Source organism: Thunnus thynnus, chromosome 15 (assembly GCF_963924715.1).
Source record: "Thunnus thynnus chromosome 15, fThuThy2.1, whole genome shotgun sequence".
NCBI lineage: Eukaryota > Metazoa > Chordata > Actinopteri > Scombriformes > Scombridae > Thunnus > Thunnus thynnus.
In genome coordinates, this window is record NC_089531.1 from 8,273,720 (window position 1) to 8,300,816 (window position 27,097).

At 38.1% G+C, this 27,097-nt stretch overlaps 1 protein-coding gene across 4 annotated transcripts; it reads right to left on the reverse strand.

Moving 5' to 3' along the window:
- Positions 1–53: 53 nt before the first annotated feature.
- LOC137198399 (zinc finger MYM-type protein 4-like) lies at positions 54–23,629 on the reverse strand. Of its 4 annotated transcripts, XM_067612225.1 has the most exons (29): positions 23,420–23,488; positions 23,109–23,174; positions 20,928–21,630; positions 18,078–18,239; positions 17,652–17,813; positions 15,976–16,052; positions 15,658–15,810; positions 14,041–14,279; positions 13,354–13,543; positions 12,876–13,079; positions 11,735–11,885; positions 10,719–10,834; positions 10,105–10,287; positions 9,183–9,333; positions 8,840–9,012; positions 8,587–8,731; positions 8,379–8,474; positions 8,214–8,251; positions 7,717–7,861; positions 7,332–7,444; positions 6,724–6,952; positions 5,852–6,082; positions 5,514–5,629; positions 5,126–5,303; positions 4,221–4,372; positions 3,766–3,880; positions 3,393–3,641; positions 2,489–2,618; positions 54–1,671 (listed from the first exon to the last, which is right to left on the reverse strand). In XM_067612225.1, the coding sequence occupies exons 2-29, from the start codon at positions 23,139–23,141 to the stop codon at positions 1,425–1,427; spliced, it is 4,881 nt and encodes a 1,626-aa protein (XP_067468326.1). In that variant the 5' UTR covers positions 23,142–23,174; positions 23,420–23,488; the 3' UTR covers positions 54–1,424. The 4 variants fall into 4 exon arrangements, with proteins under 4 accessions (XP_067468326.1, XP_067468324.1, XP_067468325.1 ...); XM_067612223.1 differs by lacking the exon at positions 23,109–23,174 and having other exon boundaries at positions 23,420–23,627; XM_067612224.1 differs by lacking the exon at positions 23,420–23,488 and having other exon boundaries at positions 23,109–23,413.
- Positions 23,630–27,097: the final 3,468 nt, after the last annotated feature.

Consider the following 27,097-nt stretch of genomic DNA (forward strand, 5'->3'; position numbering starts at 1 on the left):
ATATAATACAACCACACGCAGACATTCAATAACTTAAAGCTCTGCAACTAAGACATGTTTTATATTTTTATTCAAAAAGAACATACAATATAGAAAATATTCAAGAGAACCATATTGGTAGATACCCTAAAGACTGGGGGTTAACATAACCAAGGTATACATGAAGGGATAGTATTTTATTTTTACACACTTAACACCAGGGTCATATGCAAAAAGTCAGTGTCTCAGAAGATGTTTTGGATGACACACATGTCCAAAATGTCCTCAACATCAGACTGTTTATTTCAGTGTTCAGTCAAGAAAAGGGATAAAATTGAGTTTTCAGCTTTATCGGCTACATTCACACAAACATTCTTCATCCCATTAATTGGACACTGATGATCAAAATATGTCCACTGAAGAGGAAATATAGAAAGCACAGTTTGAGTCTTTCATTAACAACGATAACAAAAAAAGTCAGTTTAATCTCACAATCAAGTGACTAGACCTCTCAAAGTAAGATTATCCAATGAATATGAAACACAAATATGAATTAACAGCTTATTGTATGAATCATCTGCTACTCATTTTGCCATGGCAAGTTGGAGAGGCCTCTGGAACATCAATTAAAACATGTTATTAATAAGGAGAGCTCCACCCTCATGTCACACTTTGGTATAATCAAATTTGTGATTTCCATTTGTGATTTTTTTTGTGTTTGCTGAAATTCAGATGATTTCCTAAATTTCCAAGACTGACTTTCCAATAACCTTCAGGGTATATCTGTGCAAAAAATATTGACTCTGTTAGTGAGTATTTTCTCTTTGACTGAGAGACTGACAACTAATTGTGGCCTTTTTTTCTGATGAATTGTGTAAAAATAAAAAGTTATACTGCAGGTTTGCCACTCAACATGACGGTTGGTCATTTACATCTACATAGCAGAAAATTATTTTCAGTTTGTCTTCTGAGGTCAAAGTTTTCTCTACTGACATCAACAGAAATCAAGATTGTTTTTCATTGTAGCTCTTTCAAACAAGGACCACCATCCCCCAATAAGAAAGGTACATGCCTTACAAAAACAGAACAAAATGAGAGTAGCATTGTCCATGAGAAGCAACCATTTAGCAGACAAAACACAGGACAGCTATGTGTCCTACCGAGCAGTAGTAAACAGCCTGAATGCTGAACTGAATCTTGCATCTCATTACTCAAGTCCCAGCTACACAAACACTGTGCGTTTGAAGATCTATAAATCCTGATCAACATGTTGTTTAGGTAGTCTGACTTTCCTTACAGTTCAGCACATTTTAGTTACGTATGTGAGAGAGATTTATTCTGTCCATTTCAGTTTATTGGGTTGTGTTTAAATGAACATCTCGGTTCATCTACAAATATTTACACCACAAGCTGCTTCCCCAATTAAAAGGTCACTTCTGTTTTCATCACTCTGATTCCTCATCTTCCTCCTCTTCAGGTATAAATGGAGGGTCTTCGGGTGTCTGCTGCTCCGTCCCTTCGTCTTTCTTTGTCTTGAGATGCAGCTCTCGAACTGTGAGGATCCGGATGAGCATGGCCTCCATGGTGCTGTCATCCAGAGGGCTGGATGAAAACCACAGCGGGCTGTTGGGGACGCAGCAACGCTCTGGGTGAAGGTAGAACAGGTTGGTGCGCTGCTTGACCGACTCCGAGCTGGAAGGAAGACAGTTGTTGGATTAAGGAGACCATCTAGCAACACAAGGTTCATTTTAGACTAAAGTGGCCACTGAGGACATTTAATTTGGTGAATAGGATCTACAATAGAAACCTTTTAATGAGGACTTGATACCAGACATTCAATAGATTTAAAGTCAATATTGGGCTTAGGCAAAACTGAAATTCAACACCATTAACAGCAGTGCGCAGTAACAATGGGCTACAACTAACAATTATTTTCATTATTGATTCATCTGCCTATTTTTTTGAATAACTGATTAATCATTTAGTTGTTTTTTGTGAAATTGTGAAAAAAGGGCATTCACAATTTCTCATAGGCCACGGCCTTCAATTTGCTTGCTTTGTCTGACTAATTGTACAAAAACCAAAGATATTTGTGGTTCCCAAACTTTTTGGCTTGTGACCACAAAAAAGCTATTACTACTTGGGACGTTATTATTATTACCATATTTCTATGTCTGATTCAGTTCTGCAATATTTGTAGTGACTATTAATTTGATAGACGTTAGTTATAAATAACTGTTAACAGTGAGGTTTGTTGATTATCCTCAATAACCAGGACGTTGTTTCTGGAAAGACGTGTTGTAAATGTAGTGTCTAAATGTTTTGAGCACCACAAACATTTTTCCATTCACCTTCACTGCACTGGGGTGGTGAGAAAAATCTGGGAAACCTGGCTAAATAAACCCCCAAACTCTTTTAGGCTCATGTGAGATAATACTTTTTGTGATTTTAACTGACATTTAACAAACAACTAGAGATATAAAGAGTGCTGGGGAGTTACCATACTTACCACTTGGAGAGGTAGAACTCATAGAGTCTGACCGGACAGCGGAGCGGGTTCTCTGTGTTCTCCCTCATCTCCAGGATGTCCTCTTTACTCTCCTCCTCCTTACGCCTCTTTGCCGGAACACCTTCAGGATCTAAAGAGGATACAGTGCACAAACACAAACACACACAAATTACAACATCCCTAATATAAATACATTTCACAGTTCAGTGCTCTGGTGCACAATTTAACACAGAACTGCAGGTTAAAAAAAACAACTATATAACACAACATTTAGAATTACACTAAGGTGCTTTTCAAGTATGTGAATGTACAGTACAATTACATAGAGGCTCATACTTATGTGACTTCTATAATACTGCCTGGTGTATCACTGTTTAATAAACTTGCCCTTGATTACAAAAGTTAACATACTAAATAATAGACATAGATGAAGTTTGTACAGACAGTACTGTGTTTTCTAATGTTTACAGTGCAAACAACTTCAATTTAATTAGGTTCAAGCTCATTAAATCTGTCAGTTTGGGCCAGAACTCATCAAAGACAATTAAAACTAGGAAAGTTAAACATTGTAGTAGCTGCATTTGTAACATGTAGTGGTTCAGATAATACAGATTTCACATGGATTTAAAATAACATATTCTATTCCCTAATATCTCTAATGAAAACAAGTTTCATGATAATTTTTGTAGCATTTCAGCACAGAATCAGGTCTTTTGCAAAACATTTCTGCATGCTAACTGCTGGATTTCCTCAAAACATTCCTATAAAAGCTCAAACTTTGTGACTGGTAGAATGCAATTATGATGATTCCAGTATAAGAGGAAGTGCTTCATTATCTTAAAAGTGCCAAGGGTTGGTATGGAACTAATCAGTATTTCATTCTGACCCCCAGCCATAATAGTACCTGACTCTGCTTCGTTTATGGATATGGGCGGGTAGAAGCGCAGGAAGGTGGTCTTGGTGTTGTTCTGGTTGGTTTTGGTGCAGCGCATGACGTGTGCGAAGGACAGCTGGCGATGCTGCTCCACCGTGGTGAAGCCGAAGTACTTGCAGCAGAAGAAGAGCAGGGTGTTGAGGAGGACGATGGGGGAGTACGCCCCCAGCTGTTTACAGTCCCAAAGAAACTCCTCCTCAACACGGGAATGGATATAACCTAGAGAGGAGAAGAGAGAGGGCTGATGTAAATGTGGTCGAATGTTGGTTTTTTTTGAGACAGAAACTGACAAAGTGAATGATTAACAAAAAAAATAATTACTAGAACTTGGATGCTGACTCACCACTGGCTGTGATTAAGGGTTTGAAACCTCTCAGCATATTGGTGAACTCAGTGGAGAACTTGTTGTAGAAGCGATCCATGAATATGTTCTCCACACGACCGTTCTCAAACAGGTGCTAAAGACAGACAAACAGTAGCACAGTCATTAATTTTTCTCTTAGTAAGTACACTACTTTTTAGTTGTACTGGAGGACAAGTGTTGGCCATCCAATTGTCAAGTTTAGACACTAATGTTGTGAACAAGAGCTAAAGTTGAGACTTGCAGGGTGATGTTGTTGACTTTAGAGATATTTGATGCTGTTATTGACGGGGATGGTTCATATATGCATGACTTTCTCAACGTCACCTTTACCAGTGTTTGCTAGTTGTGTGCTCAACTGTACATGTTTAAACAGCGCTGTGGGCCCTACCTCTTATGTGTTAAGTATATTTGTGTGAGTATGAAACACGTCTTGCCTGTTGGATGCCGAGGCAGAGGTAGAACAGGCTGTCGGGGGAGTAAGGCTCTCCGTTGGGTCGTTTCACCTCAGTGATGAAGCAACAGAGGCCGTAGCTTAGCTCAGCCGTTGTACAGCGAAGAATATCCTCCTTCAACTCCATTGGACGTGCTGAGAGTCAGATAAAACGAGTCAGAAGTGATCATTGGGAAAACAATCTTCATAACCTTGTTTTTCATGTATGAGAATCATACAAAATAATTGTGTAAAAATACATCATGTAATAAACAAATAGAGCACAAACAAACAACATGAGAACACTGTCTGATGAAGCTCAAGACCACCTGGACGAAAGTTGTGGTCATTTAACTGAAACCAAAAACAATCAAAAGGTGCCATCTCTGCAAGCTGATGTTTAAAACTTAACAGCCTTTCAATTTTTTTTATTTGCATATTAAAACATTTTTTAACTAAAAGAATATTTGATTTGTACACAAAGACATTCCCGTATTATAAAAATACACTTTTACCTCCATACAATCAGGTGTACATGAATTAACAGTAAACATTCACTTGCGCAGGAGTGGTAGGAAGCTATATTCAAAGACCTCTCCTAAAAACTCAAGACAAGTTTCCCAAATATTGTTAATGCAAGTTTTCTTCAGACCTCTGTAAGCTTGAGATGAAGCTCTAGCTGAGATAAATGCAAGATTCAATTATCTATAACTTTATAAATCACTAGAATTTCACACTGACGCTAAGAGTTTGTGGTTTCATTCTCTATGTGGCTCAATAGGTTTGATTTTCCCTGAAGCCAGAATCACAAAGACATGTTAAATTCACTGTTTAAAAAGGTGCTTTGAATCAAAATGTCCTCCACATGGTCAGCTTTAGTGGTCGTATTTAGTGTATGCACAGACTTACAACCGAAGCGTGGCTTCTCCAGGTTTGGTTGAGTTTGCCTCCACTGGATCCATCGCTTCCAGGCATCAACTCCATATTGACTCTTCAGTTTAGGGATCTCTGCAGCTGCTGTTTTGTCAGGGGAGTCTTTTTGAGATGTCGTCTCAGCTGCCTTTGTCAACCGTTGTGATTTACGACCCTTGAATGAAGCGGAGAAGGAGAGACGAGGCTGCATCATGGATTCGATCAGGGTGAGACCAACAGTGATAGTGTGCAAATCCGAGCCAGTCTTTTCTCCAGCACATTTTTGACATTCCCAGTATCTTAACTGTAAATGATTTTTGCAAGTAACATCAGTCCTAATCTTAAATGCACAAGTAGCACCTTCACTCTTCTCCCAGGCAGTTACCTTCTTTTCTCGGGCTTTCCTATGAACTTGTCGTCGTCGGCGTTGTGAAGTGGCAGGCGGAGGACTCGGGGATCGCTGGGACTCCTCTCTCAGCCTGGACATTTTCTCCAGAGTTTCTGGCAATGACACAACATGACACATTAATGCTAAAACCAAACCAAAGTTTCCCTGGTTGTTGATGTCACTCACACTCACACTGTAGTCTCCAATTAAACTCTTACAGACCTAAACACACATCAAGGTGGATATCAAAATGACCCCTAAGTTTGGATGCAGGAATAACAACGATAACTAATTTTCAACTTTATAAAACACATTTGTACATCTCGTCCCCTCACCAACAGTAAAGTCAGATTCGACGTCCATGGGAGGCGGGGCTGGAGGTGGGGGCTCGGAGAAAGGCTCACTGGGCATGCCCACAGGAATGTCTATGATTGGGTTGAGCTTTTCATGGGCGTACAGTCGACTGGGCGACCTGAGACCAGCATCAGGGGAAGGTTCCTCCCAGTTGTTGAGGAAACTGTCCAAGTCATCTGTGTCCAGATCGTCGCTGTAGTTACTGGCGTGGTCTATAAATTAAACATAAGAGGAAGTCACCACACGTTTTTCTGATATTAAAAACAGAAATATTTATGAGAAGGACCACAAATTATATTATATTATAAAAAGAATGACAGTTTGATTGTTGAGTTTTTTTTAATACACTTCTCCAAAGAAGCAATTGCAGTTCTTATAATTCAAAAATATTAAAAAGATATTTGGAAATATTTGGATGACCAAAGCACACAAATTGGAATCTTTAAACAACTGATTAAAATCATTTAAAAAAAGGGTCATTGCTTCATTAAATGGACCAAAAATTGCCTCAACACTAGGTGAGCAACAGGAACTGGTATCATCTTGACCATCACAGCCCTAATGTACAAAAATTTTCAGGTTTCTGGTCTTCACTTTTAGTTTCACTCCTCCATACACTGGAAAAACAAACTGCCAATTGTCTCCTGTTTGAATTCTCCCACTGTAGTAATGGTAAACTGGTTTTCTTCACCTCAAAATTTTCACAAAGCAAAATTAAAAATAATCCCTTTCTCCTCTTTTTTAAGTTTTTCAAAAAGTTTCATTTTTTTACTCTTTATTTTGGGTTACTACAATGTCATCAAACAGTAGGGCTTCAAAACCATGACTTCCCTCCCTTATCACCCCCTTTTACCGTCTGGAGCCGGTGCTTCTTGTCTGTCTGTCTCTTTCTCCACCGCTTTCTCTTTTGGTTCCTCCTGTTTGTCATTCTTCTCCTCTTCTTGTTCCGCCACCATCTCAGCCATGAGGATGAGCTCTGCCTCGAAAGGGTCCGACGGGATCTTTTCTTTGATCTCCTGGATGGTTTCCACGATGCGCTCGGCGCTGTCCATCGTCACAGGAAGGAACATGGGCACAGGCAGCTGTGGTAGACAGATTGATAACATCCTGTGAGCTGAGTCTTAATAAGGACAAAGAGGCTGAATATTTACTAGTGTTGTCTAAAATACGCCTTTCATGTTGAAATCCTGATCATAAGAGGATCTGTTTTGGATCAGATTTAACTTTGAACACACTGCACTTCAGAAAAGATGTTGAGAACAGAGCAGTCCTACAGGTGTATCAAAGAGAGAACAATTCACTGCTGCAAACTAAGCATATGTGGAGCTCTACAAGGAGACGGCTATTTTGAATACACAGCTCATCAGTGTCAGGAAAATTAAGTCATAGTTCAAATTAAACAGAAGTATCTATTTATTTTTGTGAATCCAGGCCCAGAGGTGGTTGTGGTGTTTCACATACCGGAAACGGCAGGCCCACAGGTTTAGGGGTACACTGACTGTACATGCTCATAGGTACAGGAACATAAACTGGCACTGGGACAGGCAGGACCAAGATTTTAGGCAAGACGTCATCTATAAAGGAAAAAAAAATAAAAGTTTGTTTATGACCGAGGAAATCTTTCAACTTGAGCAACGATAATGTTGAAAATTAAATCATAACATGGCAAATGTTTATATGTGAATGTTGAATAAACATAAACAGGATTAATGACTGATTTGTACAGCAGTTGTACAAATCAGTGGCTATGAGCTCTAAAGACAAAGTGTTGTATATTGGTTGCAAGTTAACAGACGACTACAGAGCAGAGATCTCGTTATCATGGAAGCACTTATAAGATTTTTACCCGTCTGTGCCTCGACGTCGACTGTCTGCGTTTTACAGGAGACCCCCTTGTTCTGCACCAGCGGTCTACAGAGCAGAGCCTTGTTCTTCAGAATTTTGGGGCCAGAGGGAGGATGAGGCTTCACTGTATCTGTCTGAATACTTATCTGAATGATAGACAAATGACGAAAAAAAGAATAAAAACCCAAAATACAACTTGACAATATAAACTTTATTATAGGAGTCTCTATCGTTGTTGCACAGTCTAAAGATCTTTAGTGTGGTTTTGGGCCACCACAAGATTACATAATATCTTCAAAACTGAGGTGAACGAGGTCTGCTCAGCATTTTTATACATCACAGGACATAATGGCGTGTGAATTGCTTTATTAACTGTCTAGTATCATGTAGTATCCCTGTAACGAAACTTATTCCTTTAAATTTGTCCCTTATCTGTTTATATATATATATTATTTAGTTTTTCTGTATATTAAATACATATAATAAACACCAACTTACATGTCCAGAGTTCTTTGATTGAAAGTCAGTGACAGTACCTGTGGAGACAATGACATCAACACTAGCGATTAACTGAAAGTGTATACAGCATGTTTTCTCTCTTATTTCTTTGACGTACAGTACATAAATACTGTACAGAAGTACTGTGTGTGTTTTGTTCTGTACTTTGCTGGGCAGTTCTGTTGGGAGCAGTGGGTTTCCCTGTTGGAGTTCCTGCGAGCGAGACGACATTTGCAATGATGGGTGTGGCCTCTTCTGTACCTGCAGGAAACACAGCAATTACAAATTAGTTTTATAACATTTTAATTAAAGAGTCACAATTAAAACAACAACACTAGAAATTACATCATGAAATGGCAACAACAATACACACCTTTGAACACCTCCCCCTGTGTCGACACCTTATCACAGCAGAACTGAAGCAGGCATTTCATGTCACAGAAGTGTTTGACCTCTCCCAGCATAGGAAGACTCTGTTTTAGTTTCCCTTTGCAGCCGCAGGTGTCGCACTTTGCAACCTGACAGAAAGCAGAGTAAATATGAAAGAACGGCAGAGCTAGATTATCATCATCACCATCATTTTAGTAAAACTGTGAGTTTAATAAACTGCTATGAGCCTTGCTTACATGACAGAAGAGCATGGTGTACTTGGACCTGCACTCCTCAGAGCAGAACTCCTCGGTCGCGCCTCCATACTGTGCCGTCACCAGCTTCTTGGAGACAGAGTGGCAGTAGGAGCAGGAGTGACAGTGTTTCCCCCAGCCTTTTGACAGGTCGTGTCTAAAGAGCAGCTTACAGCCTGAAAGGAGGAAGAGGAGAAGATCCAAATGTGTTGCATGTAAACAGTTATATGCATGTTGATGGTGCTTGTGTGTTTGTAGGTTGTGCTCACAGTAAGCGCAATAGATTTCACAGTCTAGCTTACAAAAGCCCTGCATTATTCCTGAAATTAGACATCTGTCTACTTACCATCGCTGCAGAAGTAGCAGTCTTTGTTGTTAATTTTCTTGGTGTCTCTGGTGATCTTTTCGATCTTACAGTATTCACACAGGCTTGTCACAAAGTTGACCTTCTTGAACTCCTGAGAACAGTCCACGCTACACACGAAAACCATCTTGTCCTGCACACATGCAGAGTTGGCATTGATTTTAATTTGACAAGCTTACATTATTAATTTCTAGTTGACATTGTAGGTGTATGTGATGTGCTGTTGTATGTAGCTTTGTATTTTGTATGTGTCTTGTGTGTTTTTTTGCTTTGTACTGTTTGTTATAGTGCTGTTATGTGTTTAGATTGTAAGGGACTGCAGATGAAAATTAGCTTGAAGCTAAATCTGGTGCAGTACATCAAATATTAACATTTATGTTTCACACTGTACATGGTCCCATTAAATACAACAATACTGTAAATGTACACTCTCCAACTCTCCATATATTTCCTGTTATTACACAAAATCTAACTTTTGTTGCTTTAACAAAAGTATGTTGTTATTACAAAAAATGAGGAAAACATCCAGTCAAGAGACACTGTTGCCTTTGAGCAATCATTGGTAAAACAATTATTAGATTTTGCACTTTGTGTGTGTTTTTTGTTCTTATTTCGCTTTGAGGACAAGAGAGTTGGAGTATCACAGAGTGGCTGTTCAGGGGAAAACCATGGAGTCCTCACGGGTGCTAACAGGTTGCCATGGGGATCTCTTTGGGTTTTTATGAACTCTCATTATCACAGGACTTTTTCTTGAGGCATTATTGGAACTTTCTGTCCTCTGACTTTCTACTTTCCTGTTGTATCAATTGAAATATTGATCAATGCATCCAAAAGCTATTCCCATGCAGTGCAGTAATGATAAAAAATCATCTTGACTTGGGAATAGAAGAAGTAAGTAAGTTACCTTGATCTGGATGAGTTCAGGTTTAAAAGTTATTTTGCGGGAACACTGGGAGCAGTTCAGTACGGCGGGTGCTTTGGGGACTTCTTGCACGGTTTGGTTAGGGATGATGGACTGGATTTGAGTGGTTCCAATTGGCAACTTGGTGAAAATGTTCACCTGTTTATGGGAATTCTTGAACTTTTCCTACAGAACAGAAAAACAAGACAAGAATGGAGAAAAAAAAACATTGCAAAAAAAGGCAGTTTTGAGTTAACAATGACTGTAAAACCAACAATGTCAACACTTAATATGTTCTCCACGAAGGATGAGCACTCGATAACAGATAGGCACTTTGATTTGAGCTGGGAAAATACAGTTATATCATTTAAGTTATAACATTTAAAGACATAGTGGGAAAAAATACGTTTCCCAGTTCAATTCCTATGTCTTTGTGTTAATTGTTCAGTTCTTCGAAATAAGCAGGCCTCTCTTTTAGCAATAGACTGCAGATTGTACAGGCAACATTTTTATCAGTGCTTGACTATGCAGATGTAATTTAGGGTGGTGAAGAGTGTAAAATAACTCAGAGACTCTGTCTTTTGAGTCTCTATTTTACATCTTACAGGCTTCGTTACCTGAAATGCCATAACACACTGGAGAGTACAGAAGTTCCTGATGGAAGTATCTGACATAGCTAAGTGGTAGGCTGGTACTGTGTTTTTTCCACAGTTATCACAATTCAACCGAGCGCCTGTGAGAAAGAAAAAAAAGTTTCATGAGACAAAAGCAAGAATGTGAAGTTGAAAGCAATCATCAAAAAAGTCTGTAATTATAGGTGTTTTCAAGCCTGAGCTGTTAAATCCGGTTGAACTGGACTCGGATTAGTTTTCCCCCTTGGTACGATTCATTTGGGATGATCTGAACACAGCAATCGTACTCATGTATGGACCAAAAATGCACCAACACCCTTTAGAGGAGGAGGTCCGGTCCCTTGTTTTGTTTGTGGCGGGAACCTGATCCGACCTCGATCTGAGCCAGCTACAAGTCTGCAAGTTTAAGCTAACTGGCTCCTGTAGCCACGAGTGCTTTGCATGCTGGGATGAGCGAAATCAACAGTTGCAGCGAGCCGGAGAATGAATCAAGGCCGAAGTCCACTGCCTTGAGTAATATTTGGGCAGATCAGACCTCATGCTTCAATGAAATGCTCCATGGGCCTTATTTTATCTCAATCACTTATTTTATTGTATTAATGTTTAAAAATATTCATTTCCTTTTATTTGTCATTGTTTTTCTAACTTATTTTATTTAGTTTTTATTTGATTCTATTTAATTATTGTTATGTTTTATCTATTTCTCATGTGCATTAATGTAAGATGGTTTTAGTGTTTACTGTTATCTTATTATTGGCTTGTCAGTCATCTGTGAAGCACTTTGAATTGCACTAACCTCTATGAAAGGTGCTATGCAAATCAAATTTGACTGATTAATTCTTCAGGATTTCCTTTCTGTATTTACATTTTCGTTTCCGCCACAGACACATCTAACCACACTAAGGGGGAAAACACAACAAGTTTACCAACTCATCGACTGATTCAAACCAAAGGAAACCAACTACAGGCTTGAAAAGACCCTGAATCTTATTGTCAAGTACCTGATGAACTGACAGTCTGGACCATATATGCCATCACACAGCTGCTGCTACAGAAGAGGTTCACCGAGTCGTCAAGGTTTCTGTGGTCAACCATCTCTGTCAGCGGCCGGGACGTTCGACACATCGTACACGGCTGAGGTGTCTTTGTTTTCTGTTAAAAGATACAGAAAAAAAGAATGTGAGGCACATCCCAACAACACTTTTTCATTTTACAGTTTTAGCTGAAAGTCTCTGAAGGATGTTTTGTGATATATGCTGGGACAAATTCCTGTGTCTATTTTTGGCTGGACTGGCCACAGACCAGTACTATAACCGAGACTGTCTGTCTGTCACTGACTCATTGAGTGATTTTCCCCATTGGCGTTTGCTCTTTTAAAATGAATTGGCGTGAACAGTTTCTATTATGTCATCAGGGGGCATTTACAGCAATTACACAGTCATGTCCGCAGACACTCAGCCTCTCAGTGGGACTGAGCGCAGCCCCTAAATAAGTTTTAACAACACACATTTACTGACCGAAGGCTCCATCACTGACAGAGTCATGTTTCACATGTGCAAACTAGTAAACAGGGTGCTGTAGGACTGTTAATGTCACTTTATCAGATTTTAATATTTTTCAGGCGAGAAAGTAACCATTTAGATTCCTAATAAGCGGTCGGTTCATCCAAATAACGCCTATTTCTGTCGTGACATTTACATGAGAAGAGAGGATCTGTGCACTGTCAATTTCCTCATGTTACATGTGTCTGGTGTCTTTTCAAAATGAAGCACTTTGTGTTTATAGTAAATAAAATAAAAACGATAAAACGACATGAAACACACCGTATTGAGGTCATTTACACTTAACTCCAACACTTCTACAGCATCATATAGTCTGCACCCAAAATCTGGTGCAACGTATTTTAAGTATTTTTAATGTTTTTCTTACGTGTAGCACCTTCAGTTACAACTACTGTATGAAAAGTGCTGTACAAATAAATAGACTTACATAAAAGCAAATATCTTACAAATGATGGGGATGCCCATGTCTAATGGTAACCAGGCAACGTACCAATTAAAAGCCCTCTAGCGTTTCATACATGGTCCAGTCATATAATAGGTTTTGACCTTGTATTGTTTGTTACACTTTGCATTCCTGTACCTCCTTGTATTTGTTCAGACACGCTGCATTGCACAGAGTTTTGTTGCTGTCTTCCATCTTCAGCAAGAGCGGTTTGTTGTGGTAGTACGAGCCGCAGTTTGCACATCCAGCCATGGACAGGTTGTTTACAGTACGGAAACGGTTAAAGCAGGCGTCGCTGCACATCTTGTGAACGGCGCCACTCAGGATCACCTCATGTTTGCTCTGGAGGAGGGATGACAAGAGTAGCACGTTATTTCAGAGATGAAAAGATACAATGAATAAAAGGTTTTATGTGCACTATTTTATATAGTAGAATTAATTAAGTGGTGTCCTTCATCCCCGGAAAAGTAATAAGAAAAATAGTTTTTTTTAAAATACATACATAAAATGTAAATAATGTATTGATTTTATTTATTGTTTGTCAGTTTCATAGCTCTACAACTAAAGATTATGACTTTCTCATTAAGTTATGAGAAGAGGAAAAAGACTGACTTACAGTGCAGTATCTGGTGCACATGCTGCAGAGTGATTGTGGTTGAACTGTTTTTTGAGGGGGGGGAATTTTTTTTACGTTGGAGTTATTTTTCTTGTAGTTGAAGGAGGTCAGACAGTTCTGACTGCAGAATTCCTTCATAGCTCCTTTACTGTCTGGAGCCAGGATGACGTCCTGAGGCCGAAGTATCACTCTGTGAGAATAAAGATCGACACAAGGTCCAAAAATCAGTAATGAAGTTAATCGTCAGGTATGAAGTTGATTACTCTGCTTTTTCTCACTCATGTCTAAATGTTGTATAGCTGCGTAGACTACTTGGTTAATTGATTGGTTGAATCAACAACTAATCAATCTAATACCAATAATCACTTCAGTTATTTTTTAACCAAATATGTAAAAAAAATTGCTGGTTTCAGCTTCTAAGATGTGATAATGTAATGCTTTTCTTTGTCATTCATTATACTAAAACTGATTATCTTTGGGTTTTGGACTGTTGATCAGACAAAAACAAGATATTTAAAGACATCAACTTTGAGTCTTGGACATTATAACCTATTTTTCACTATTTTCTGACATTATATAGACAAAAAATGTACCAATTAATCAACAAAGTAATCTCCAGATTAATCGATAATGAAAATAATATTTGGTTGCAGCCCTAAAATGTTAGGTAACATTGAGGTAACTCACTTTTGGCAGTTGAAGCAGATCTTACTGACACCTTTGACCGTGGGGAGCGACGTGGTGAGGCAGGTAGTGGAGCAGAAGAGCGCCGGGGAGCCTTTCCTCTGGAAAGCTGTCTGTCCTTTCATCAGGTTCTTCTTGCAGTGCGAACAGGACATGTGCAAAGACGACGGGTGGACGATCGGCAGCGTCTGTGTTTCAGCAGCAGGAGTCACGGAGAAGACCGATCCGATCCTCAAGTCCTCCTGTCAACAACAGAATGATGAGCCAGTGATGGTCCAGTTATTCTGGACTCACTCTGTGCAAAACAGCTCAACGCAATTTAAATACTGAAGATCTGGAATAAGATGATATTATTTCTGGATATTAAAAGTTGAAAAAGAAGGGGTCGGATTACATTCAAGGACTAGGAACTTATATATTCAAAACAGCAGATTTCCTCTTTGAATAAATTGAACACTGGCACTATACTATGCTGTATTTCATTATGAGTTGTTTGTAGCCTTAATGTTGCTACAGCAGGCTGTTGAGTTTTTTCAAGTCCGTTTATAGGGTGTCTTTTAAAGTTGGTGGGCTTCTGGTAGCTTTAGTGTTTTGCTGCCACGGAGAAAATAGATTCCCGACGTGAAAATGAATCTTTTCTGCAGCAGGAGTTTAAAATTACAGAATAGCTCAATCATCACAATGAGGAGCTCAAAATGAGTTTAACAGTGTTATAGGAGAGTGTGTGACTGATAGACAGAATGAAGAAACAGCTGCACTTGAGACAGACTGGGACAAGATATACAAATGTGGGATTTACGTTATACTTTCAGTTAAATATTCATGTTTCGCTTTACTGAGAGAAAAAGATTAAAGTATGAGGATCATCTTATCCTCTGACTAACAGTATCTCAGACAAACCCTCCCAGCAGGACTCTTCTGATAAAGTGTGTCTTATCTTTGAAAAGTCCTTTTCCAGTCGTCTTATCTTTGGAGCAATACAATACTTATCATCATTCTCAGCTTTCCTACTGTGTCTCAAATGCTCTGATTTACAAAAGGCAGGCTTGTCATTTTTAACCAGCAACTGTTGATTCCCACAGCTGACATACCAACTGTCTGGCAGTGCATTTTAAATTTAAGTCCAATCCATTATTTTGTATTTTTGTACAAAACGAGAATCATTTGACTAGAATCACAGTTTTTAGTGGATTCACCAACAGCAGTAAAGTAGATCTACACTGTGCTTTCACGCAGAGTTCAGCTTAAAACTTGTCTATACAAATTCTTGCTGTTAACCAAAGTATTTCTGTTGGAGGAAGCAGTTTGGCTCATTTAAAATCAATACAATAAATTCCTCTGCTGATCATTCAGATTCAGAATTTACCCACACATTTCTAAAATACTCAGGATCAAATCAAACTTCTGCTCAGATCACCATAAAGTAAGAATAAACTAAGTTGCAGAAAACTTCCTTTGCTGTGTGGATGTTTTCTTCTCCTGCCATGTGATTTGTGTCCCATCTGCTCTGCCCAAAGGTGTTTGTAGCGCTGTTGCACTTACCACAGCTCTCACAAAAATACTTTGTCCGTACAGCTGTCTAACTTTCAAAATGCTTGTGAAAAGAAGTGTGTGACCCACCTTCGCAGTATTAGGCTCATCCTTCACATTTGCTGTGGATGTGGAGGATATGAGAGCTTGTTCGTAGTCTTCATCAATGGGTTCGTCCTTCACCTTGACCAAAGGTGGGGAAGGAGACGACTTGATTGGCTGGGCTGCTGCCTGCGATCTCTCCTACCACAAAGAATAAACACAAAAAATTTGCCTGTTTGGTCTTCTATGATTGTAGCAGATGTAGATTTTGATGACTAGAGTTTGTGTCAACTTCCCGTCATAATAAATAACTTTCTATGCACTTTTCACTCACACACTGAAGCAGGTGTTCACATTTATACTTACATTGTCCGATCTTGGTTTTGATAGCTTGACTACTTTTGTCCCGTTCACTGTGGTCGCTGGTGATGAGCTTTCCCTTCCTGCGAGAACATGAATAATTAATTAACTATAAATGTGAGTGAAAATTAAGATTTGTAAGAAACACAAAACAACATAGAAGCACAAAATAATCATCCATTCCTTAGAAACATACAAATAATCTGAAAAAAATCCCACAGTCTGTGATTGAAAAGCCAAAAATTTAAATCAGCTAAATATTTTCTCAATTAATTGATTAATTGTTTCGTCTGTAAAATGTCCAAAAATAGTGAAAAACGTCCCGTGTATTTCCCAGAGTCAAAATTTACATTTTCATATGTCTTAGTTTGTCCGACTAACTGTCCAAATCCCAAAGATAATCAGTTTGCTATCATGTATGACAGAGAAAGACATTAAATCATCACATTTGAGAAGTTGAAGCTTGAAAATGACAAACGATTATTCGATTATCAAACTAGTTGGCGATTGACTAATCTTTGCATTTCAAAATTTAATGATAACCAGACAGTTTAAAGCTCCGAGTGATGAGTTTAAATAGTTAAATATGTATTTTTAAATTGCAGGTTGTGTCACCTTAAAATGCTCCTGAACTGCCAGTCCTGATTTAAAGTGTATAAGATGATAAGAGTGTGAATCTTTGAGAAACGATGATCTGATTCTTAGTGTAAGGATTCAAGTCAGGATCAGTATCAATGGGCTACTAATGATTTTCACTCGTCGACTGTGTTTGCACGATAGCACCCTACATTACCATGTAATTGTTTTGAGTCATCCTCCCTCTCCTCATTCTTCAAAGGACATCTACGTGAAAGGTACTGTTAGAAGAGTAGCGTAGCGTAAAGTGACTTTATATGCGAGCGGAGCAGAAGAAAAGATTAGCAATAAGTTGTCAATCTGGCAGTAAATGTACAGAACAGACTACAGCGTGTTGGTTAATGAATGCTGCAGCTTCTCACGACCAAGAAAAGACTCGTCTATTGAAGGGGGTTAGCCTTGAAGTTAGCGACAATACGTTAGCCCAACCTGACCAGGCTCACTTAAGGTGGACTGACCTTTAAGGTGGAACCGCAATTTTCATTTTAGTGTCAATCTCAGCCGCTCTTATACAGAGAACGGAGAAATGTCTGGCTGCTGAGTGTCTTCTGAGTTTTTGATCAGCCACCCCACTACCCTGCCGCCCCAAAGCAGTCAACCTAGGGGAAACACTGTATGTATGTATGTATGTATGTATGTGTGTGTATATATATATATATATGTATATGTATATGTGTGTGTGTGTGTGTGTGTGTGTATGTTCTGAAAATAAAAAAACTAAATAATGAAATGAAAGTGTAATTTACTGACAAACATCACTGGTTAAATGTTTTTTGTAAAAAACATAAATTTCACTCAGTCGCTCTCATTTATTAGCGCTAGAGTTCAGTGATCCAATAACACTCCACCTTCATGTCGCAGAGCTAATTATTAAATCCAAAATGCACCTAAGTGTTTGCTTTTTTTGTGAAGATGAACTAGAAGACGACTGTGACTTGTAGGAGAAATTGTACACATGGGATAAGAATTTAATTTTTAATCACACACTTGTTTATAGTAAAAGACTCTTAAAGGATCCTGAATATTACTCCTCCGAGGTCATTCACCTGTACTGGCTGTGGCTTTGGACGATGGAGACGAGCTGGACTGCATCATATCCAAAGACATTTTGACGTCCTCAGACTGGTCGCTTTCTGTGGGTGGTGGTAACACGGTGGGTTTCACATCAGTTTCATCCTCAAAAGAGTTTCCGTCCTCTGCCACTGAGACTGAAAGAGAAAAATACAATCAAGGATGATGGGGACTGATTTGTTAGTTATTACTAATTACTTGTCTACTTTGTCACCTTCTGTTCTCCAATTTCAAACACCTAAAAATTTTGGTAATGCTTTAATTTTATGCAAATTTCCTAGAGATTTTCTGTATAATTTGCCAGTATGCAACGGTTCATTTTTAGGACATCTTACAGAAGATTCTCCTGAATTGCCAGTCCTGACTTAATGTGTACAAGATGATAATAATCTTACACACACCTGTACTGGCTGTGGCTTCTGACGATGGAGATGAGCTGGATTGCATCAAATCCAAAGACATTTTGACGTCCTCAGACTGGTCGTTTTCTGTTGGTGGTGGTAACACGGTGGGTTTCACATCAGTTTCGTCCTCAAAAGAGTTTCCGTCCTCTGCCACCGAGACTGAAAGAGAAATTCAAAATGAAAAGAAATTATTGGGATGTTGAAGATCAGGGCTTTTGGAGAAATAGAATAACTGCAAAACAAGTGTTGTAGCTGGAGAAGCAGGATTCAAGTAACTACAGTATGTTGGGGAGACACTGAAGCTCCTCATTATTTAAAATTTACAGCATGAGTAAACGTTTGAATACTCAATACTGCCATGAAATTGCTGCACAATGCCCATCACAATTACTTATAGACCAAGGTGGCATCTTCAAGTTGCTTGTTTTGTTTGACCACCAAACAAAAACCCAAAGAACTTCAGTTCACATTGACATAAAAGAGAGAAAACAGAAGATCAACAGTTGAGAAGTTGGAACCAATTAATGTTTGGTATTTTTGCTTGAAAAATTACCTAAAAAGATTAATTAATTATTGTTAGAAATTTCATTTTCTTTCTATTGACTAATAAAAAAATTATCAACTGTACTGTACAACACTTGGAACTGGACTTGCAGCGATTAGTTGATTAATCAGACAGAAAATTAATGGGCATTTAAATAGTTCATTTATTCAATTTGTCTAGAAAAAATACCAAAAAATCTCTAGTTCCAGCTTCTTAAATGTGAGAAGTTGCTATTTTTCTTCGACGCATAACAGTCAATTGAATATTTAAAGGTTCTGGACTGTTGGTTGGACCAAACAATTAATCAAGAAGTCAGCAGATTTAACAATAATGAAAATAATCGTTAGCTGCAGCCCTACTTGGAATTAACTATAAAACTGTACATGAGAAAGAATGAAATATATTTATTTACTACTTTATTAACTACCTTTTTCTTCTCTCTGCTCCTTCAATTATGCAATGTGTATTATGTTGTTGTAAATTATAGCTTATATTTTGTGTAAAAGTCTGTTTATTGAAGTAGAACACTGAAGTGAAAAAATAAAACAACAGAGCTGAAATGATAAGTTGATTAACTGATCAACAGAAAATCAATTGGCAACTATTTCAATAATCAATAAATTGTTTAAGTTATTTTTCAAGCACAAATGTCTGATTGGATTAAGAATTTGCTGCTTTTCCTTGTCTTACATTATAGTAAATTTAATATTTTGTAATTTTGGACGGCTGGCCTGGAAAAAAACAAAACTTCAGTGACTTCACCTTGAGCTCTAGAAATGTTTTCACTGGCATTTTTCTGTGTTTTCTGATGAATTATTCATCAACTGACTAATGGATTCATCAAGAAAATTACAGACAGATTAATTGATAATGAAAAAATCATTAGTTGCAGTTCCAAAAAAAAAGAATAAAGAGCAAAAGAGAGAAAGGTGCAACTCTTGCAGTTATTCAAATGTTAAACAGCTACAGATGTCAAACTGCCAGAAGACAAAACGGTTCAGTAAAAATGTTTGTAGTGAAAAGCACCTTAGTATCCTCGGAGAAAATACCACAATACTTGGACTAATATATATATATATATATATATATATATATATATATATATATATATATATATATATATATATATATATATATATATATATATATATATATATATATATATATATATATATATATATATATATATATATATATCTGTGTGTATCATTCATTACAAAGAGCTCCATAAACAATGTGATGTATAGCAGCAGTTTTTTCCCCCAAACAGAAGTATGGCTGAATGTGAAGCCTGCACAGAAAAAAATACAATACAGTAAAGGGTGATGATGTAAAGCCAGGGCTATTTGTTAGTAATTAGTAATTACTTGTCTACTTTGTCACCTTCTGAAAATTTTGGTAACGCTTTATTTTACGAGTCCCTTAATTTTATACTAATTTCCTTGAAATTTTCTGTGTAATTTGCCGGTATGCAAGGGTTCATTTTTAGGACATTTTACAGAAATGGTGGTGAAATTTGGTACAAATTAAATGAAAAACACAGTTTATTTGGTAAGTGCCCACACATTACATTTGGGTTGTTAATTTTCAAAAATATTGATAAATTAGACTCTTGACAATTCTTTAATGGACAGAAATACTCAGTTTTCAGTGTGTAATTCTGTGTTTCAAACTATATATTTGCATACAAGATTGTTTCTTAAAAACTATACAGAGCTCATTTCTCTTTTACTACCAAATTACATAACCCTTTTAAAGAATTGTCCTCAGAACAAACAGTTACATAGAAGCTACTTTCAGGAAATTACTGATTATTAGGAAAGTAAGGGATCTACAAAATAAAGTGCAACTGAAATTGCTGATAGAAGTTCAGTCATTATAGAGTTTTTAAGAAACAACCTAATATGCTAATATATTGTTTGACACACAAAACTACATACTGAAAAGCAGTTTTTTTCAGTCTGTTAAAGAAATTGTTATGAATTTAATTAATTACATTTTTTTGCAAATTAAATGTTTGTTTTTTTTAAATTACTAAACCAACTTTTTTTCCATTTTTTAAAATAATTTGTACGAAATTGCAACAAATGTTTCGCAAAATGTCCATAAAACTGACCGTTACCTGCAAATTACATTAAAATTTCCAAGAAAGTTTGTATATTAAGGGATCTGTAAAATAAAGCGTTGCCAAAAATTTTCCTCCAGCATCAATGTGACTTTTGCTTTGCAACATGAATCTCCTGCTGGTTTGAAAACATTTCTCTGCATCAACACAAAAACTTTGTGAAGAACCTGTATTTTACCTGTATTTGAAATGGCAGGTGAACTTCTTCTATCCCCATCCGACAAATTACTCTGTTCCTCCTCTTTCATCTGTGCTTCTTGTTCCACCTCATCCACTGTACCAATGTCCATCATCTCATCGAGATCATCAGCTGTAGAAACCCTCAGATTACAGCTGAGGGACTCATTTTCCTCCTGTGCGACAATGTTCTCCTTAGTGTCAGTGTCTGAGTCCATCTTTTCATCAGTGTTTGTTTTCTCCTCTTGGCCACTGGGAGTTGTGTCCATATTTGTATCTTCACTCACATCTGGTCCTGCAGGACTTTCCTCTAAGCTCTTGTCTTTTACTGTCACATTTTCTTCATTTGACTCAAATCCTTCCTCAGTTTTCACCTCAGTACCCTCTTTTTCAGACTCTGAGGTGCTATCTGGCCCACCACTGTGAACCAGAACTGTGTTGACTGTCTCTTTTGTAGAGAAAGATGAGTGTGAAGGGGATGGATTTAGCAGAGATACAGAAACGGGAAGAGGAACCACCTCAGCCTCAGTTTCTTTATGTCCTAACTCTTTACTTTCCATTTCTTTAGCAGCAACAAAGTTATTGTCTTCCTCATGTTCAGACAGTCTAGAAGATCCAGGAACAAGCTCTGTGTCTCCAACATCTGCTGATGCACCAGCATCCACAGCTGCTTCTATGGATTCTCCGTCTGCCCCCTCTGTTACCTGCATAGAACAATGAACAATTGACATACTGCACACTGACACTGACTTTTATCTTGCTATTAAAAAAGGGGTTCTAGAAAATTTTTTAAATCATTAACAATTCCCACCATCCACACCATTTCACAAAGCAAAGATGCAACCTAAAATGTTTTGTTTTGTCCCGAACAACAGTCCACAACACAAAGAAAATATTAATATTTAAGTACCTGGCACTAGAGAATTTTAGCATTTTCCTGAAATATTCCAAATCCTTAATCAATTATCAAAATAGTTGCTACCATTGAGTTTAGAAACTATCCTGCTATTATACCAACGTTACCATACTTAAAATGAACTTTGTGCTGAAAGTGTTGAGGTATTGTTGAAATATTAGTTACACAATACTTGTCACTTACAAAATGGTCGCTGTAGTTGTTATAGTCTGTCTCTGACACTGGTGTTAAAGTACATGTTCACAAGTAACCACAACTTCTGCCTCGCGATTTTGTACATTACATTTTACTGAAGTGTCCTTAAAGGACAAGTTCACAATATTTCAGGTGTCCATATGAACAGTGGAAGAGATTTTTCCTTTCTGTAATCATTCCTCCTATTAAAAGATCCCCTTCAAATGTACTTTCAATGTAAGTGATGAGGGCCAAAATCCACAGTGTGTCCACAAACTCATTTTGTGCAAAAATACATTTAAAAGTTTATCTGAAGTTTATATCAGGCTTCAGCAGTCTGAGTTAATTATATCAAGTGGATATCGGCCACTTACCTACTTGATTTGACTCATTTGGACGGATGAACCTTCATATTAGCTTCAGATAAACTTTTAAATACATTTTTGCACAGGAGGATTGTGGATTTTCTCCGCCATCACATACAGCAAGTGCATTATGAGGGGATCTTCTAATGGTCAGTATGAATAGGAGGAATGATTACAGCCGGGAAAACATGTTTCAATGTTCATTTGTGCTCCTGACTGTTTTTTAAGACAGACTTGAAAAACTGTGAAAACTACTAACCACTTCTGCTGAAGAAAATAGAAATTGACGTCAAATGATTAGCTGACAAAACGCCCAGTGCTGCTAAAATAAAGGCCGCTGATAGTAGAAAAAAGTTATATTTAAGGGATTTAAGTTTTTGTTTCTTCTGAAAGGGTAGGTTTCGGATTCATTTTGAAACCTTTATGGATTGTTGCAATGTGATACTCAACTTTACAATGGATCTAAAAAAAAAAAAAAGTCATAGCCGACAAGCATGTATGAAAAGAATAGCTATATAAAACACGGGTTGTACAGATATACAATAACGTTGGCATGCATGTGCACAATCTGTCAGTTTAGGGCTGTTCTGGGGGAGATTTAACCATGCACGACCTACATTAGCTTGTTGCAACACTGCTCTCGCAATGTAAACACAACTACAGCGTTGCAGCTGCACAGCTAATAGCTACAACCTGGCGTAGCTTCTAAAATGCGGGGTTTCGTTACCTCTTTCTGGGTCGCGTCACTGGATTCAGCCATGTTATGTTGATATTAGGAGACTAATTTCATGACCTGTAAACAATAGAACTTAGCTCAACGTTTGCTAAGCTAACACATCTGCACAGCGCTCTGCCTGCCTGTTAGCTCGCTACGGTTAGCTGGTCTTTTATCGTGTAAATACGTCTACACGATGCAATAACTAACCACAACACTCATGAAATAACTTGTCTATTTGGTGTAATGCTAGCTATATCAATGTTTTCATATAGCAGCGTTATGAGGAATGTATACAGCCGTAACAACGTGCAGAAAATTACCGCGCCAGCGTCTCGGACGGACGAGACTTGATTGGCCAACCGATGGTGTCCGTCGCTAGTTTCCGTAGCCGCCATGTTTGCGCCAAAATCCTGATTTTGTAAATAATTCCCTCTTCTTCTTCTTCTTTTTATTTAATGGGCGGTTGGCAAACAGCTTTCAGGTGCACTACCGCCACCCATTGATATGGAGTGTGGACTAAAGTTCAACCCTCTCTCTAGTATTTCTACCGAAAAAATAATGGACGTAGATAATAATGATGCACGTCAATGGGGCGTGTCATATAGTAAAGTGGGTGTGTCGTGTAGGTCTCCAAGACTGTAGATAGACCCTTGTCGGAGTTTTGAACATGGATGTATAAAGAGAACTGGATACAGCGTCGGAGGCGGGGCCCGTTCATCCTTATGAAAGTTGCTCAGTGGCGCATGAAGCCAAAAAAAATCGACTTCCGGGTATGAAAGTACCTGGATCTTCCGCATTGTGCGGCCCATAGAGCATGCGCAGTAGTGACTTTCGCTGGCCGAGTCGACTACTTCCGCTTTAGCCCTCCGGCTAACTTGAATGGGGATAAAACAATTCAATCATGCGGCTCTTCTAGGCTTTTGAAATGTGATCGGACCGAACGGATTTAATTCTGATAGTGAGACAAGTCATTTCGCGGGGGTTGTGACGCTCAGAAAAATGTATCCGCTGATTTACAGACGTCTCTTTCACAATGTAAGTCTATGGGAAAAAGTCTTTTTGGGCCAGTGTGCATCACGTGACGTTGTAATTACACGGTTTGGCCACTATGTCAAATTGGCTTCAAAGCCTGGCGCTCTTCCTGTATCCAGTTCTCTTTATACATCCATGGTTTTGAAGCCTTGTTTGCATTTTGACCATCGCCATCTTGGATATTTGGAGCCAGAAATGACCATATTTGGACAAGAGGGTGGAGCTGATTCATGGATTTATTATAAGAGCTGGATACCGGACTAAAATTGGCGCCCATTCAGTCCAATAAGAATTGCTTGGCTGGCGCATACACCAGAAAAGTTTCTAGCTTCAGGGTTTGCTTTCGCATTGTGCGGCCCACTGAATATGCACAGTAGGGTTTCTGCCTCTGCCCCGCCAACGAGTTCCCACTCGGTCCATAGTGATGACATTACTGATTTTGAAATCACTTTTTCTCAGTTCGAGGAAAGTTTTACAAATATAAAACCTCCACAGATCAAAAATACATAATAGAAAGATGTTCTGTTAACAGATTTACAGACGATTTACATCTGTCTACAGTGGTGGTCTATGGGGAAAATGCTTTTTGGGCCACAGGGGTATTTTTCGCTGCAATAGCAGCCGAGCCCTATCCAGCTCTTATTATACATCCATGAGCTGACCCTAAGGATAGCTGCTAGCTTGGTTAGCACCATGGATGTATTATGTGACGTCATCACAATGTAAAATCTATGGACTGAGTGGCAACTCATGGGCGGGGCCAGCGGAGGAAACACCACTATGCACGTTCAGTGCATGGATGTATAAAGAGAACTGGATACAGGAAGAGCGCCAGGCTTTGAAGTAAATTTGACATAATGGCCAAAATGTGTAATTACAACGTCATGTGATGCACGCTGGCCCAAAAAGACTTTTTCCCATAGACTTACATTGTGAAAGAGACGTCTGTAAATCAGCAGATAATTTTTTTTGAGAGTCACAACCCCTGCGAAACGACTTGTCTTACTATCAGAATTAAATCCGTTCGATCCGATCACATTTCAAAAGCCTAGAGGAGCCACATGATTGAATTGTTTTATCCCCATTCAAGTTAGCTGGAGGGCTAAACTGGAAGCAGCCGACTCAAGACTTTTTAGGCAACCAAAATGTTACAATTAACTTTCATGAACTGAAAACACACTGTGAAATAGAGGCAACTATGCCTATACTCTGTGAATCTGGGGTTACGCTATAGTTACGTTACCTAATCAACATTTTCAAAGCATACCCTGCTTTATCGTCTATTTTACTCTAAATGGGATCATAATTTACAAAATGAACATCATGTTGTGTTGAAGAAGACTTGATAAAAGCAATTGAGACCATAAACTCTTAGGAAACTGTTTACACAGGTAATAAAACAAGTGAGAAGTAGGGTCATTTTCCCATAGACTTCCATACAATCTGACTTCTTTTTGGAGCCAGTGGAGTCGCCCCCTGCTGGCCATCAGAGAGAATGCAGGTTTAAGGCACTTACCGCTAAACATTTCATCACATTTAAAACCTTCTTACACTTATTTACAATTTTATCAGTATGCACTTTCCAAGTAAGTCCAGCATCAAACCACACGCATTAAAATTCTTCCTCATAAAGAAAAGCGTATTTGTTTTCTCAATGGAAAATTTGCAAAGTCCATTGCTCCACTCTTTTAATTGTTTCCTGCAACTGTTCCACAACCTATTAAACATTCCTACCTCTTTTTCCACAGTGCCCCATCACCTGCGAACAAAGTTCTCCCTATACCTCGCCCACTATTATCATATACATCTAGATACATGGTATTCCATTGTTAAACAGTTAAAATTGGGAAAGGAACTGGGACTGTTAAAATTGATTGCTTTTGATGGTGAGTTTAAACCAGGAAGGTCTGACTTCAGAACATTGGGTGGGAATGGGTATAACAGCCATATGCACAGTTACTCAAAAGGGTGAAATGAGAAGCTTTCAAGAATTAAAAAACACATATGACCTAACAAATTAGGACTTATTTAGATATTTACAAATGAGGGACTACAATATTTTTTAAAAATTTTAAAAAACAAGAAAAATGGGACAAAACACATCCTATCATAATGATACTTGTACAAGCATACTGCAGTGCTTTTTCCAGAGTTGTGTCAATCCTGTACTTTTGTTTGGATGGAATCTAGAAAGGATTCAATATATTATATGTTAAGGCTAAATGGAAAAGAGAACTGAATAAAGAGAAGATCCCAGAAAAAAATGTGGTATGATACGTGGAAAATACACCAGACCACAACACAATCACAGAGATGGAGACAATTTATTTGGTAGAATCAAATTCGTTACTTCATCACACCCAAAATTAAGAGTAAACAAATGGATATTCAGCAACCATGCTGGAGACAACGAACCAAACCACACAAACATTTTTTGGAGTTGCATGAAAAAACAACCTTTCTGGGATGGTGTATGTTCTGTTCTGTGTGAGGTATTGGGGGTTACGAAATCCCTCAATCCTAACCACTAAGAACTGGTTCAAGACTGATGTACCAGATTACAAACAATGGCTGACCATCATAGATGATATCCTAGTGATAGAGAATCTGACATATAGGTTAAAAATGAAGGAAGAATGTTTTGCAAAACGCTGGGGAAAATGGTTAATATATAAATTTAAAAAAGGAATAAATAGTAATGTTGTTTAAAAAGAATTTAGACCTGTTCTTCCCTACAGGCTCTGTTCACCTTTTATTTTATTTTATTTCATTGTTATTTCTTTTCTCTTTTTTTACCCTCTGTCAGTAAAAAGAAAACATTAAAGATAGTTTTAAAAAAATAGGATTGGATGGTATTGAGATTGCAGGTCTGTGCAGGCCAGGCAGGTTTTTCTGCACCAAACTGATAAAACCATTTTTTTTATGGACCTGGCTTTGTGCACAGCAACATTTCATGTTGAAACAGG